Source organism: Hippocampus guttulatus, chromosome 14 (assembly GCF_054856545.1).
Source record: "Hippocampus guttulatus isolate MCC_2025c chromosome 14, RoL_Hgut_1.0, whole genome shotgun sequence".
NCBI classification, from domain to species: Eukaryota; Metazoa; Chordata; class Actinopteri; order Syngnathiformes; family Syngnathidae; genus Hippocampus; species Hippocampus guttulatus.
The window spans coordinates 7,734,154-7,750,040 of NC_141274.1; the positions used below are offsets into that span (position 1 = coordinate 7,734,154).

The 15,887-nt window shown below is 41.7% G+C and overlaps 1 protein-coding gene across 3 annotated transcripts; it reads left to right on the forward strand.

The window, feature by feature from the left end:
- The first annotated feature begins 1,313 nt into the window (after positions 1–1,313).
- Positions 1,314–14,614, forward strand: vangl2 (VANGL planar cell polarity protein 2). Of its 3 annotated transcripts, none has more exons than XM_086129888.1 (8): positions 1,314–1,419; positions 8,662–9,043; positions 9,307–9,448; positions 9,535–10,142; positions 10,527–10,660; positions 11,174–11,309; positions 11,579–11,828; positions 12,285–14,614. In XM_086129888.1, the coding sequence occupies exons 2-8, from the start codon at positions 8,973–8,975 to the stop codon at positions 12,543–12,545; spliced, it is 1,602 nt and encodes a 533-aa protein (XP_085986014.1). In that variant the 5' UTR covers positions 1,314–1,419; positions 8,662–8,972; the 3' UTR covers positions 12,546–14,614. The 3 variants fall into 3 exon arrangements, with proteins under 3 accessions (XP_085986014.1, XP_085986017.1, XP_085986015.1); XM_086129891.1 differs by having other exon boundaries at positions 9,307–9,430; XM_086129889.1 differs by lacking the exon at positions 1,314–1,419 and adding an exon at positions 1,482–1,701.
- Positions 14,615–15,887: the final 1,273 nt, after the last annotated feature.

Sequence of the window (15,887 nt, forward strand, 5' to 3'; positions counted from 1 at the left end):
CAGCCAATCGCAGGGCACACAGAGACGAACAACCATTCACGCCCACACTCGCACCTAGGGACAATTTAGAGCGTCCAATCAGCCTGCCATGCATGTTTTTGGAATGTGGGAGGAAACCGGAGCACCCGGAGAAAACCCACGCAGGCCCGGGGAGAACATGCAAACTCCACACAGGGAGGCCGGAGCTGGAATTGAACCCGGTACCTCTGTACTGTGAAGCCGATGTGCTAACCACTGGACTACCGGGCCGCCCATTGTTCTATATAGCTAACCTTAATGTTTTATGCAACTGTAATCGAGCATACTACACATTTCAAGCTCGAAGGTGCTTGGAATATGTCTAACTAATTGTAAAAATGTGTTTATCTTCAAAATTGCTTTTGAATAGGTTTTTTTTAATGTACATTAATAATGGCAATGTGTTTTTCATTCATTTTTAATTTGATGGTAAATGTAATGTAAAATATTTTCAGACAACTATTTCTTATGTCTATGAATTTGTAATTTTAATAAATTTGAATTTCTGGGAATTTCTCCATTGTGAGACAAAGGTTATCTTATAATTGGTAAATCGACCTATAGCATGGGCGGTCCGGTAGTGGCTGGCAACCGGTTCAGGGTGTCCCCCGCCTACTGCCCGAAGACGGCTGGGATAGGCTCCGGCACCCCCCGCGACCCTTGTGAGGATTAAGCGGTTCGGAAAATGGATGGATGGACCTATAGCATGTACGTTATTTTGTATTTAATGTTTTTATTTAATTTACGTTAACATTATCAACAGCGTTTGACAGCTGTTCGACAGTCTGGGGTCTCCATTGTCGTATTTTACTGAAAAACGTTTTTAAATGAAATGTTTTTCCATATTACTCCAAAAAAAAAATTATTTTAGCTGAATTTACCATACACTATGGAGTTAAAAATGCAACTTGCTATGATTACTGTATATTTAATGAAAAATGAAATTGGCGAAAATTAAGGCAGCTCAAATGTATAGTAAAATAACTCACAATGATATATGTACAAGTACGGTACTTGCAATTATTCGCGGATTTTTGCTATTTGGGAACTGACCCGTCCCGATATTCCGCAAATAACTGGGGTCCGCCCATTTGTGTACATCTTTTTTGCAGCTGCAGCAGGATTAGTTAACGTCTAAATTTTATGGTAATTATGACTTCACAAAAATGATTACTAATTATCCCAAATAAACTTGATGTGAGTGTTTTTAGTGATTTTTTTTTAAAAACTCAGTTGCTATTTAAACACGGTGCATAGGCCCACCTCTTCCGCTTTACCTCCCAGTGGGCAAGCAGCAAGGATGGGCGGGGAAAGAGACTGAGGCGGAGGGCGGGGCTTCCACGGCCGAGCGGAAAGAAAGTGGAAAGTGAGACAAATAGCTGCATGGACTCTCTGTCATAAGTAAGTAATCATTTTACATTTCAAAGGTCTTCGAATCCGAGTGGCGGGGTCACGAGAACCCGGAACGAGCGATGGTGTTGTTGGGTTGATGGAAAAGCTTTCCGAGAGAAGAGAGGAGAAAAAGGGGTCAGGTTAGCTTCGTGGTGGATGGGCTCAACAAACAATGGTGGAGAGGACGAGATGGTCGCCTCCTCTCTTTTCTTCTTTTTCTCCCCCACTTTTTCAAACCGGAGCCAAGCAACATTCGGAGGCTTCTTGTTATCCTCCCCCGCGTATGACCACGTAAGCTTCCACTTTTTAGCCGGGAATGAAGCGACAAAAACGGGTGGGGGGGCGATGAAGTCAAAATTAGGCCGACGCCGGAGGACAGTTTGGCCGTGTAAGTCATTCATTTAACGGGTACGAGAGCAAGCAGTTCGGGGTGTGCAGTCCATTGTTCTATCACCACTGAAGACCGGGAGTACTTTCCCCCCTCCGGACATTCTTATCTGCTCTGCGCATCTTTGCAAACATTTTGCTACCAAAATGCCCGGAGAAAGCCGCTGACCGTTCAAATGTTGGCCTACCAATATGTATGTGAATAGTGACGCCAGTGATTCCTCAATGCAGAACTCCATATTACACATTATATGACTTTTACACGCACTATAAAGAGTGTATGAGCTGCATTTTCTTTGAGGGGGAAAAAAGGCCCCATGGAAAATATTTAATTTTCATTTATAACATAGGTCCAAACTCCGGTCCTCGAGGGCCCCTTTTCTGCATGTTTGTTTGCCTCCTCCGACATAATTGATTCAAATGATCATCAGGATCGTTATCAGGCTTCTGCAGAGCTTGCCGATGAGGTGATCACTTGAATCGGGTATGTTGGCGAAGGGATACCATTAAAACATGCAGAAAAGCGCCTCTCGAGGACGGGAGTTTGAGACCCCTGATTGAGAAGCATCTGGGAGCTTCGTGCTGCCACCCGCAGCATGTTTCTGGATACGCTTGAAGTCTTGACTTAGGCCTACTAAGTTTTAATGTAATATTTTAAGCTTTTTTTTTTTTTTTTTTTTTTTTACTACGTTTGGACATAATGTTTTTGCACAGCGTTGACAAAAAAATTTCACAGTTTCTCTTAGGATTTATCATACGTTTTTGCTTAATTGGTTTGTTTTTCAACTTCATGTGGTTACCATCTGTACTTACCGTTGATGTTTGATGTTCGTGAGTTTTACTTTTTAATGTTGCAGAGTTGACATTTTCAAGTCATAGGTTTGATGTTTTAATGCACCGTTAAATTTTAATATTCTAGTTTTGACATTTTAACATGCGTCAATTTTCCGATCCGCTTATCCTCACAAGGGTCACGGGATATTTTAACATAGCGTGTTTAATGTTTTTGGAAAATATGTTTTTATTTCTCCCCCTAGATCGTAACTTTTTTTTTTTTGCCACGGTAAATGTTGAGGTAATTGCAATGTTATTTTCTTTGAAATTGCCACCAGAGGTAAGTGATGTGAAGTTGTCCTGCTTGACGTTTTCAAAAGCAGGCACTTGCACACGAGCAAACAAAGCCACGCCAATGAAAGCCTCCTGGAAGGAGGTAATAAAATGGGAGTGGTATGCGAGCTTGTGTATTGTTGATATTTACTGACGTGTCTTTCAATTGAGCAGAAGGAATTGTAACTGACAGTAAACATCACAGCCGGGATCAACTAAGTTTGTCTTTTTTTTTCTTCAGTATTTTAATCAAAAATATTTTACACCCGCTTGAGGAGGAATGTGTCTTGTCACTGGAAACATTCTTTCATCAAAGATAAAATGGAGAAGAAGTTTAGAAGCTCGCGCTGAGTGTGTGTGTCCGTTCTGTCGTGTGGGTCCACTGAACATTGGTCTAGTTGGAACAACTTCAGTCATCCTTACAATCGGGAAGCACCGTAGCATGCTGTCTAACAAACGATCAGGAGTACAGCATTTAAAAAAGAATTGCCAATGTGTCCGTTAGTGAGATTTCCTTTCACGAGCATAAAAAAAAATCGTGACCCAAACAAACAAAACATGACCACTTGATCGACGAAGGAATATCAGTGACTGACGGTGGTTGTCTTCCAACTTACACATGTTGGTACTTTTTCTTGCTTTATTTAGCAGAACCACTTTCATGAACAGAAGTACCCAAAGTACACAAATCTGGTTAACATATTTACTAAACTGCTTTTCCAATAACTTTTTTAAAGTGGTAGAGAGTCCAATTCGTATGGACACGCTGTACATTTTGACATTGCATGAACGGAGTTAAAAGTTCATTGATTTGACGTCGCAGAGACGTGAACATTTTGCGCACACACACACCTGCTCTCATTTGCTAGCCTTGTGTGCGGGCATGGGCTGACAGTAGCAGTTGTTTCTTGGTTTACTGATGTCGTGCTAGGAAACGATGGGTGGCGGTTGTGTGTGTGTGTGTGTGGATGCGAATATTTACACAGTTGGTCGAGCAGGCCTGAAATGGTCACTGGATGGTGGCGTTCCCTGAATGCTTCGCCATCGGGCAGCTGCCGTATCGAAATGCCTGATTCCTCTGCGGACGTGTCTTGTTTCCACTGACGAAACCTAATTGCGACAATTAGCATTCCATGCAAGAGTAACGGGCAGTTTCAAGAAGTCACGGAAAGCGTTGTCTTTTTTTTTTTTGTTCTTTTTCGTTTGGCAAATTATGTAAAAAAAAAGGTTTTATCATTATGCGTTTCGCCGATCATGAGGAGTTTTTATTGAGGGGAAATTAGGCTGTTGTTAAAAGTGGCAGAAAACGGCACAATTAGTCTGGGGTGTTGAAAAAGAGAGCATGTGAAATTTTGTGTTGGAATATTTATACACAAACTGTTAAAACTCTAAATGAAGGATTTTGATTAAATTCTACCATTTAAAATTTTAACATCTGACATTGCAGTGTTAGATTTACAAAAGTTATTTTATATTTGTATTTTTAAAGGGGAAGATTTTATTGTCTTAATATGTTCAATATGAGTTCGATTCTGTGCTGCAAAAAAAAGAAACTTTTTCTTAAAAGCTTAAATAATAGAATATAGATAGTGAAGCGAATATTAGTTAATCATTGAAACTTCCTGTTTCGTTCATTGTTTAAAAACAAAATATTAAATTTTTAAACAAAGTACAGTGCAATAAATTTGGAAAAGTTTGTTGTTTTTCATTTTTTCAGCTAAATTTAATAACAAAATGGACCCTTTTTCTTGTACATGAATCTAAAATTTTATTTGGAATTGTTGAATGTAAAAACTTGTTCAGACTTGGGAAAAATGTTTCTTTTTTTAAAATGCACAATAAAATAAAAAATAAAAAAAACGAAATTTGCATTACTTGTATGTTTATATGCAACTTTTTTTTTTGTCCAACACTAAGGACAGTAAATTCAGTCAATGAGAATGTCTTTGAAAATATTGAAATATTATATAGCCCAACTTCCCATTGCGCATGTCTTCTTGTCATTGTTTGGACAACAAGTTGCCATTGAACTTTGCCTTTTGGTTGGCCTGCAGGTCAACTATTCTGTTGACTTGTGGTCATTTTCTCTCTCTCTCTCTCTCTGTCATACACACACACACACACATACTGTATATATACAGTATATATAAATTTTTTGTCCTCTTGAAATAGAACACCAACTCTGTGTTCGTGGAAAGTCCATTTGACTTGTGGTCCATTCATTATTTTACAGTAAACGGTGCGGTTGAGATCAGAAATGACCTTCAGAGCTTTTTTCTTTATTTTTCTTTAAAGGTCTGCCTCTGAAAGCACGTTTATGGGCTTCGCTGTTTGCGTTCTTTGTAATAATTCATACAGTACATTATCAGCGGCTCGTCGAGAGACTCTCGGGGGCGGTTTAGGCGGTGGGGTAGAATTTCATTGTCCTGAGTGTGTTTTTATGGGTCCCTTTTCGCCCGGAACGTTTAGCTTGAAAATAAACGTTCAGTGAAGACTATTTGAAGCACTCATGGTGACTTTCATGGGTAAGAGGATGACTGCTTTTATAGGACGCGGGGATGAATAGGCAACCTGAGCCACACCACCAATGAACCGCACCTGTTTGGATCAAATGTTCGACCGCATTCTCACTGACAGTCTTGCACAACAATGTCACAACAGTCCGTTTCCGCCATTGTTTTTAGCCTATTTTCATTCCGAATTGTGCGTTTGTCTCAAATTCCAGATGCAGAGTGGTCAGACAAAATACAGGTGCGACCTCAAGAAATTTGAATTCAGTGGTGCCTTGAGATAAGGGTTTGATTTGTTTCGGCGAGGGGGGGCCGTTGTATTTTCACGTCACAGAGTCTGGCGCATACATTTCTTGTAAAATGGCGTATTGTGATTGATTTTTATCTAAATAGTTTTGAAACAATCGGGCAATGTTGTTCACACATGTTTTGTTACTTTTTTGCGGGACTACAGTGCATTATGCGAGTATGATGAGATGCAAAGGGTATTTTTGTCTTTAATTCTAACATTTCTGTACTATTTCCCCTCAGATTTTGTATTTTGCAAGTTTTGTCTTCACTTTTAGTGACATTGGGTTGTAAAGTATCCAATTTTCTTCTAATATAGCAATTAGCGTTCATACTATTTTTGCATTGACGGAAGAAGAAGAAGAAAACCTTTATTTGTCTCAAAATGGAGAAGTTCACAAGATTGTGCTTACCCTAAAACTACTTATCCACAAATGCAGCATATTCAAAGACCCCGTCTGGTAGCTCCCGAAATGTTTTCTTTCTTTATCGTCTTTATATGTCATGACATAATTCCGGCTCTTCTTTCATCGCTAAGTATGCTAAGAGAGGCTAGAAATGTTCCTGTCCTCTCTTTTTTTTTGTTTCCACTTTGGTGTACCGCTCAGGCCTCCTCACATAAGCCGGCCACATGCGTCTCATTATCTGGCGTAATGGCGCCGTGACGTCATGATTCCAAAAGTATGTCAACGGTTTGAAAGGTCAATGCCGAAATGCTGCACATCAGACATTTGGATTAAAAACAGGAAAGGTCAGTTCAGCGGTCATGTGGAAATTCATTTCAAATTGTGGGAATGCGATAGGGGTGAATGAGCTTTTTTTGTAAGCGTTCCATTGTCCAAAAGCACAAACATCACCTGATGCGACACAAATTGAATTTAGCCTCCCGTTTTGTTGTTGGTAAACACGGAACTGAAAGAATGACAAGTAGACTCCTGAAATCATGTCTTAAAACTTCGTAGAGTGCTCTTTACAAAAGACACGGCAAAATAGTTTGCTGTAATTCATCGTTGTCCCTGGTAAATCATCTTCTAAAACAACTACGCTGTGTTGGGCTTGCCATTGAGTCATGCGACTGAATCCTGTCCGTTGATTGGACAACTGAAAATGCTCTTGATCTTCCTTTGCCATCTTTGCACCCATTGAGTTAGTTTCAAGACAGTATGAGTACTAGACAATGAAAAAGTGCACGTCATGAAAGCAACATTCTCAGTGATATTTATCATCATAATTTCAAATAGCAAATCATGTATCCCCATTGAAATGAATGAAAGTGCCGTTAATCCATTCTGGCCTCCCAAAAAGACCAATGAAACTTTTTTTTTTTTTTTGGGCAAGGGGGTGTAAAAACTTGCACTCTTTAGTATTGTACTTTATAAAACCATATAGAAATATCCAATTTTGGTGGAATGTAAAATAATTAAACAGTTTGTGTGTAATGATTAATTCCTTGTGCAGCTCACAACATGGAGATTGTCACAACTGCTTAGTTATTAGCAAGACTTGCTTTTTCACAAAGGATATATAATATGTGCATCTGAGTATTGTTGTAATGTCTGTCTAACGAACATGTGTTGCTGCACCGCTTGTGTTCGAATAACCATGGGCTATAACACAGCAACATCGATGCTAGTTCTTAGCCCACTTTTTGTTTTGCATTGTTTGTGAGCATTAAGCTAGCAGTCAATCATATGATCTCTAAATTGCAGGTGAATTTGGCAACAACAAAAAAATGATGGGTTCACTTACACATGTGGCAATCTTAGATGTTAACCAAAAGTGGTCGTGCGTCAGCGTTTGGCTGGACAGGAAGTGGATTTTAAAAGGTTAATGTAAGATGAGGATGCCACTGCAGTGTTATGGCGGCGCTTCATTCCACCCAGAAAGCCATTGGAAAGCGCCCCCTGAGCCACGCCCACCTTTCATCCGCTAAACTGCATATGACAGCCTGGCATCCATCATGGCCGCCGTTCTATTTTGGTCTATTTTTTTGTGTGAGGTGGTGGGGCGGCGTAGTAGAGGGCGGCTTGAGGTCATGTCACTGCGGCAACTGTCAACCTACAAAACCCCCCTCCTCCACCCGCCCCTCCTCCTTTCATCGCCATGGCAGCGGCGAGGCCAGGTTTCCACGGGGACGGGCGACGCCGCGGAGAGAATGCGAGTGAGCGTGCGAGGAGGAAGGGGAAGAGGCCGAACGAGTTTTTTGTGTGAAAACGGCGTAATCCAATATGGCTGCCTTTGTGTCTGCGCGAACATCGGCGTTGTGAGATGACTAACCGCCGCCAGGAGCGTTTTGGCAAGCACACGTTGCCAAAAAAGGAGATTTTAGTGGGTTAATGTGCCACAAGGCTCACTTTGATTCCCACGCAGGGGGTGATGAGAGACACCGTTTTCCTTGGAGAGGTCGCCCTGGTTGCCATTCTACACTTCCTTATCCTGTCTGCCACGTGGTGTTGCGACTTGACCCATCTGCATCTAGTGTGTGTGTGTGGGGAGGGGGCCTCGCACTTTATAATCCGATACGTCTTATATATGGATCACGATTCAGATTTCTTAGCCGTAGTATGTTAAATATTCTGTAAACAGCTTTGTTACAGCTGCAGCGATTGTGAAAGCACTATATAAATAAAGCTGTATTGTATTCTCTATAACGTAGCTCCATCTAGTGGCTGCTTAATGTAACCGCAGCCAGTATTGTAGCTTCTATTTTACGCGCCTTATAATGTGGTGCCCCCAAAATATAAAAACTGTTTTAAAATAGGCTGTGGAGGTTAGCAAGAATAACAAGCAGGAGGAGTGATTGCTTTAATCAAGTGGAGCTTAGATTGCGTTCCCACATGATCCCAACGCGAACTGATTTCTTTTCACTGTGGATTGTTTCGAGCCATCCTGCTTATTCCTGTTGGACAAAATGGCAGTTATTGTCACGTGATTTGATAGTTATCGGTTTGTCTTTCAGATCACGGCAGCCTCCGCTCTCCCCGCCTCGACTCTCCTACCCGCCATCCTCTCCTGCCCCTCTCCTCCTCTTCCTCCCCCCCCACCCGCTCCCCTCGCCCACCAGCTTCTCCCACGGCCCCCTCCTCGGCCTCCAAGATAGATTCCCTCAGGAGCAAGGTTGACCTGCTCAAGCTGCCGCTGGCCCTCACCACCAAGTCCATCTCCGAGCGCAAGAGCCAGCTGGGCGGCGTCGGCAAGCCGTGCGGCACGGGTGGAGGAGGAGGAGGAGGAAGCGGAGCTCGCAAAGCCCGCTCGCCGCCCACCCGAGAAATGGACAACGAATCGCAGTACTCGGGTTACTCGTACAAGTCGTCCCACTCCCGAAGCTCACGCAAGCACAGGTAAGGGCCACGCCACGCTTCATAAATGACTTTTTGGCCGTGTTATAATTTCTTACGTCTTCCATGATAAGTATTGAACGAAAAAAAAAATCTCTTAAAGCCCACCCATGTTGTGATACCTTGCTTTTTTTTCCTGTGTTGGTGCAATGCATTATGGGATTATCGGCCATTTGTGGCGACTACTTTTCAAGATACACGGTGGGATACATTGAGCGCAATATGTGGGTGATCATTTATAACCATTACAAATTCATTATTGGCAGAGATCGGCGGGACCGACATCGCTCCAAAAGCAGAGATGGCAGCAGCCGCGGAGACAAGTCGGTGACCATTCAGACGCCCGGAGAGCCACTGCTCGATGCAGAATCCACTCGCGGAGACGACCGGGTCGGTGACGACAAACAAGTCTCTGTTTTTCATGTTGGCTACAAATCAAAATGTAAATATTGATGATTTCACTTCATTCACCGTACTTTCTTCTTGTCTGGTAGGACGACAACTGGGGGGAGACCACCACCGTGGTCACGGGGACTTCAGAGCACAGTATCTCCAATGAGGACCTGACCCGAGTCACCAAGGACTTGGAGGAGTCAACGCCTCTGGAGTGCAAACGCTTCCTGGGCCCCGCGCTGGGCGGCTGCCTGAGCTTCTTTGCGCTGGTGACGCCGCTGGCCTTCCTGGTGCTGCCGCAGGCGCTGTGGCGCGACTCCCTGGAGCCATGCGGCACGCCCTGCGAGGGCCTCTACGTGTCGCTAGCATTCAAGCTGCTGGTGCTTCTCATTTCCTCGTGGGCGCTCTTCCTACGGCCGCCGCGCGCCACCCTGCCGCGCTTCTTCGTCTTCCGCTGCCTGCTCATGGTGCTGGTCTTCCTCTTCGTGGCGTCCTACTGGCTCTTTTACGGCGTGCGCGTGCTCGAGCCTCGTGAGCGCGACTACCGGGGAATCGTGGAGTACGCCGCCTCCCTGGTGGATGCGCTGCTCTTCATCCAGTACCTCGCGCTGGTGCTGCTGGAGGTGCGCCACCTGCAGCCCGCGTTCTGCCTCAAAGTGGTGCGCAGCACGGACGGCGCCAGTCGCTTCTACAGCGTGGGCCACCTCAGGTTGGTGCCAAATCCAGCCATCCATTTTCTATAGTGCTTCTTGTCATTATCTTCTGGGCATTAGTGGTAGCGATCTGGATTGCTTTCGACCACATGAGTAGCCCGCCGGCCTGTGCTACAAATAGCATACCCGTGATACCAGGGGGGCCCTATGATTTTCTATGAACGTTGTAGAAGTGATCTTTTGAAAAGGTAAGCGCTGCCAGAGAATTAGAGAAATAAAGTATTGTGCATGTATTTGTTTCATAATTATCGCAAGGTCGTGACCATCATCCGTGTCCTCACATTAGTGAATGAATATATTTAACCTCCACAGAGCCAGTAAAGCCCATACGAATGTGCCCGACATAGAAAACAATTGAAGTTGTTCACCGTGTGTTCTAGTATCCAGCGGGCTGCCGTTTGGGTGTTGGATCACTACTACAATGACTTCCCCGTCTACAATCCCGCCCTGGTCAACCTGCCCAAATCCATCCTGTCCAAGAAGATGACGGGCTTCAAAGTTTACTCGCTGGACGGTAAATGTTGTCGCCTCTTTTTTTGCTGCCGTTGCGCAAAAGGCTCAGAGCTGTCATAGAAAACCTGGCTTTGACTTTGAGACAAAATCCAGGAAAAGTTAATATACATCCAATTTATATGTAGGTAGTCTGGGGCTGCAGCTAACAATTATTTTAAAAATCGATGAATTGGATTAAAAAGTAATAAATTTGAATACATTTTTAATTTCCATTTGTTGCTTCAAAAACAGGACATTATTTCAAATTAACAGTGCTGAAAACGGACAAAGATGTTATGGTTCAGTTACCTGTTTGGTCCGTAACATGTCGGAAAATGGGTGTGAGTGAGTGATGTTCAATAGTTTTGAAATTTGTCATATTGTAATAGAAATAAATGTAACTTCAATCCCACCACTAAGTAACCTTGTTTTAGTTATAATAGATTTTTTAATATTATTTATCAAATATATTTATATATATTATTTATAATTCTACAAAAAAAATTGATGAAAAAACAAATCTTGTCCTGCACAGAAAACCCTGCCAATAATTCGACGGGCCAATCCCGCGCGATGATCGCCGCCGCCGCCAGGAGGCGAGACAACTCCCACAACGAGTTTTACTACGAGGAGGCCGAGATGGACCGCAGGATCCGCAAACGCAAGGCCAGGTAGAGAGACACGACCACACACAGTCATCTTAGCCTCAGCTTCCGTGTGCTGAGCCCAAGTCTGAAGTTCACAACACTGTTGCCAATTGAAGTTTTGTCACTTATTGTGGAGGAAGGCTGAAGTCTTAAAGTACTGCGGACAAAACCTCTGAAGTTTTGTCAAGTACTGTAGATTAAGCCTTTATTGGGGTTTGTTTGTTTGTTTGTTTTTTATAATAATTTTAACACGACAAAACCAAACCAAACTACAATTCCGTGTAATGTTGCAGGCTGGTGGTGGCAGTCGAGGAGGCCTTCACGCATATCAAACGCCTCCATGAGGAGGAGGCGGCGTTGACCTCGTCCCCCAAGCACCCCCGCGAGGTGATGGACCCCCGCGAGGCGGCGCAGGCCATTTTCGCCCCCATGGCACGGGCCATGCAGAAATACCTGAGGACCACGCGGCAGCAGGCCTTCCACAGCATGGAGAGCATCCTTACGCATCTGCAGTTTTGCATCACGCACAACATGACGCCCAAGGTCAGAAAAAGACACCATAACAAGACTTCGGATATATCGTGATATAGTGGATGAAATATGAATTCAAATATACGGTAACAGAAGAAGCGGGCGGCCTCGGTGGTCGACTGGTTAATGCGTCGGCCTCGCAGTGCAGATGTGCAGTGTTCGATTCCGGCTCCGGCCTTCCTGTGTGGAGTTTGCATGTTCTCCCCGTGCCTGTGTGGGTTTTCTCCGGGTCCTCCGATTTCCTCCCACATTCCAAAACATGCACCGTAGGTTCACTATAAATTGAAGCTATTTATAGTGAATGTAAATTTCATTTATCATTTTTAAAAAAATAAACATGTCATTAAATGTATTTTGCTATATTTATGTATTAGAAATTGTGGGAAAACATCAATTGTCAATCATGATCAGTTATGGATTAAAATCCATTCTGCATTAATTTTTAAAAATGAATCTAACTTGTGTTAGGCCTTCCTGGAGCGTTACCTGACTCCGGGCCCTACCATGCAGTACCAGCAGCATAACGGCAGGGGGCGCCAGTGGACGCTGGTGAGCGAGGAGCCTGTGACGGCAGCCCTCCGCCAAGGCCTGGTCTTCTCAGTGCGCCGCCTCGACTTCTCCCTGGTGGTCACCGTCACGCCGCTGCCCTTCTTGCGCCTCAGCGAGGAGTTCGTGGACCCCAAGAGCCACAAGTTTGTCATGCGGCTCCAGTCGGAGACATCCGTGTGAAGGCCACAAAAAAAAAAAAGAAACTCAAATCAGCTCCTGATGCCTTTGACTCATCTTACCCGTGTTGTTGTTCCAACACACTGTTCAAAAGAAGAAAAAAAACCCAATTTTTTGGCAAAGGCGCCTTTTTTTTTGTTGAAACCACTGAACTCTGTTATCATGACGACAAAATTGCGTCCTCTCATCTCAAAAACTGTGACTGCAACATGCCACCACTCCCCCCCCCCCCCCCCCCCCACAGATGGTTCCTTACCGTTTTCAAACACCTTTTTAGTGTTTTTATACAGAGCACGATTTAGGCCCACGCTGATGAAAAAAAAATCGTTCACCTAAATCCTAGCATTAGTCATTTTTAAAAAATGAGAAAAATTAATTCACCAAACAAGACGACACAAAGAAAAAACTTTTTTTAGCAGCCATGTTGTTAGTTTTTATTGATATTTTGAAAGTAAATTAAAAATGACTTTGGCAATTATGTTATTAAAATTATACTTATACTAAAAGATTTATATATATTTTTTTTCAATCAGAAGCTTAAGAGAATGAAGTTACATTTTTATGCAGGCAAGTAATTTGGGGGGTGCATTAGTCAAAACCCCCGCCAGCCCCCAAAAATCTTTGACTATGAGCCTAAAGTTGTATTTTAGGGCAAAAAAACTGTGTCGCCTTGATTAATTACCCTCGTCAAATGACCAACTTGATTTTTTTTTCTAAAAATAACGGTTCTTGCAAAAAAAATTGAAATTATCCACACATTGATTTCTTTTTCCTGTTCTATAAAATTACTTCTCTCACCTGAAATTGAATTCATTCTTGGGGGGAAAAAACAACCATTTTATTTTCATGGTTTACTTAGTTATTTTTCTCTCAATTAAGAAATTCACATTCTTGAAAACAAAAAATGCAACTATTCTTGACGAGAAAGTGAGTTATTGAAAAAAAACCTCTATTAAAAAATCACTTCAAAATAATGATTGATCTTGAAAAATACAACTGTTCTTGAAAGCCAGACATTAAAAAGTATACTTGATTCTTGAAGAAAAATCCAACATTGTTCTTGAAAAACTGAACTCAAAGTCAAATGAATGAAAAATGTGACGACTCTGGAAAAATGCAATCTTCTAAAAATATAACCTCATTCTTGAAAATGTATACTTAATTTTTGCAAAAGTCAGACTTTTTTGAAAAATGGAATTACAAAATATGGCTGCCTTCAAAGGGTTGCAACTTGTTTTTTTGTTTGTTTGTTTTTGGTACTACTGTTTTTCGGAGGTGGGCATTTAGCTTGATTCTCGTAGTACAATTGTTTTCTTCCAGTGCATCCCTGATCTTCTTCGGTACTCACTACAGAATGTAGCAACTTGTGTGCTCAAATGTCACTTTCCGGAAATATGAGAAGACTCGATTCGCACTCTTGTTTGTTCATGTTTGCGGTTAGCATTGATGTTTTCCTCTAACACACAAAAACAACACCATTAACACTTAAAAAAAAAAGCAACATTGTTCTTTTGCCTAAAGTCTGTATACAGTAGCTTTAACAACAGCTAACAACATAACATTTAGTTACTAAGTGCATTTCCTTGTCAACTGACACGATTGCGTTAAGCTAATTTATTTTTCTTTAAACATCTTAATGCAGATTTTAATTATTTTTTTTTGTGGAGGGGACAAACCTATTACAGTCTCATCCCCCATGTTAATACCTTGTGTTTTTTCACATACTGCATATCAGCAAACCACGAACTGCCTTAAGTGGTCCGATGTGCAACTGTGTCTGGCACATTTTGAACAAAAACATTCAAACGGAAGGAACTCCTCGCCAGAGTTCTTTAGGGCTCCAAGACTTTCCTTTTTTTTTAAAATAACTTTTTGTAAGGTGCCTAAGTTATGGTGCAATTTTTTCCTGAATGTTTTTACAAGTGGCCTGTAAAAAACAACGCAATTAATGTAGATTTTTTTGGGGTCTTTGTATTTCCTGTTTTGTTGTTTTGTTTTTTGATAACTTGTTAGCATTGTATAGCGTGTTGTTAGTATTTTTCAACATTAAACCCTCTTATTCCGTACATAAATTTGCCTAGCCTCATGACTGGGAGCGCTATTCGGTATCGTGATGAGACCTGCTTCCAAAATTATGTCGTTATCCGTTTTTAAAAGAAGACCTCTTATGAGTATTTTTTTTAAAAAGTCTGCATTTTGGGGGAAATTTTTTAAGCTTTTTCAACAACAACTTTTTCTTTTAAAAAAAAATCTATAAAAATCCCAGATTATTTAGGATTGACTTTAGTATTGCATTTTTTTCCTCCGAAGGGGACTTTTTTTTTCCTCCAAAAATTACTTTCAACTATAAAAAAAACACCTTATCCTCTTAAGACTTTTTCATAGAAAAATACGTGGAAAAATACATATTTTATCAATTAAAGACCACATTTTCTTTAAAAACAACTTTTTTTAAACCTATAAAAATCGTCTTAATTGTAAAAAGAAATTTACAGCATACATATATAAATGTGTGTTTAGTGTATGTCTTGAAAGTGGTGAGTGGTTATACTCTATTTTACTTGTATTTCTCACTGCTTAACATTGTTTTTTCTGACACTTCAGCCAATCAATACCAATAGAAAATGCCACTAGGAGACAATATCGCTCTGCCAACGCCTTCACTTTCGCTATCCAGTTTCTTCAAAGGGGTAAGTAGTTTTACTCATTTTAGTTCTATTCTCTAATGGTGGGTACTTTATGTAAATGTCTAAACGAGTGCGCAACTGGAGGATGTCTTAACGACTCGAGTCAAGTCGAGTGATTATTGCCTTCATTTCGTCTTTCCAGAATAACCCGACCTGTTGTTGCTTTTTCAGCTGCTTGTGAGCTGACTCGCCCTACACACGTGCACACGCACACAAACACACACATGTACTGTATGCATCTCTGGCTCTTAACAAGTAGTATAAGTGTGTGTAGACTTCACAGTAAGCTGAAATACTACTCATGTAGAAAGAGCAGTACTCCAACTAGTGATAAACGGCCTGTATACATGTATGTGAAGTATTCTTGAGCTTTTTCTTGTATTTCAGATGGATTATATCTGTACACCGCCAATAGGGAACCAGTGTGTACTGTATTAATCAGTATCAGATTTATTGGCCAAGTATGTAAAACACACAAGGAATTTACTCTCCCAGTTAAAACACGTCCAGAGTAGTAGAAATAATACCACAGTGATTAGCAGTATTAATTGTATTTCTACTATTAAATTTAGTATACTGTATTAATTGTAATAGTGGTAAAAGTGTCTACTGGACTGTTGGAAGCGCAGGCACCTACAACTGTTGGAATGAGTAAAAA

Bases quoted from the DNA above. Each gene is read 5' to 3' on its own strand.
- vangl2 (XM_086129888.1), top strand. From the start codon at position 8,973: ATGGACAACGAATCGCAGTACTCGGGTTACTCGTACAAGTCGTCCCAC. The intron at 9,044-9,306 runs GTAAGGGCCACG...CATTATTGGCAG, and splicing joins CGAAGCTCACGCAAGCACAG to AGATCGGCGGGACCGACATC. The intron at 10,661-11,173 runs GTAAATGTTGTC...TGTCCTGCACAG, and splicing joins CAAAGTTTACTCGCTGGACG to AAAACCCTGCCAATAATTCG.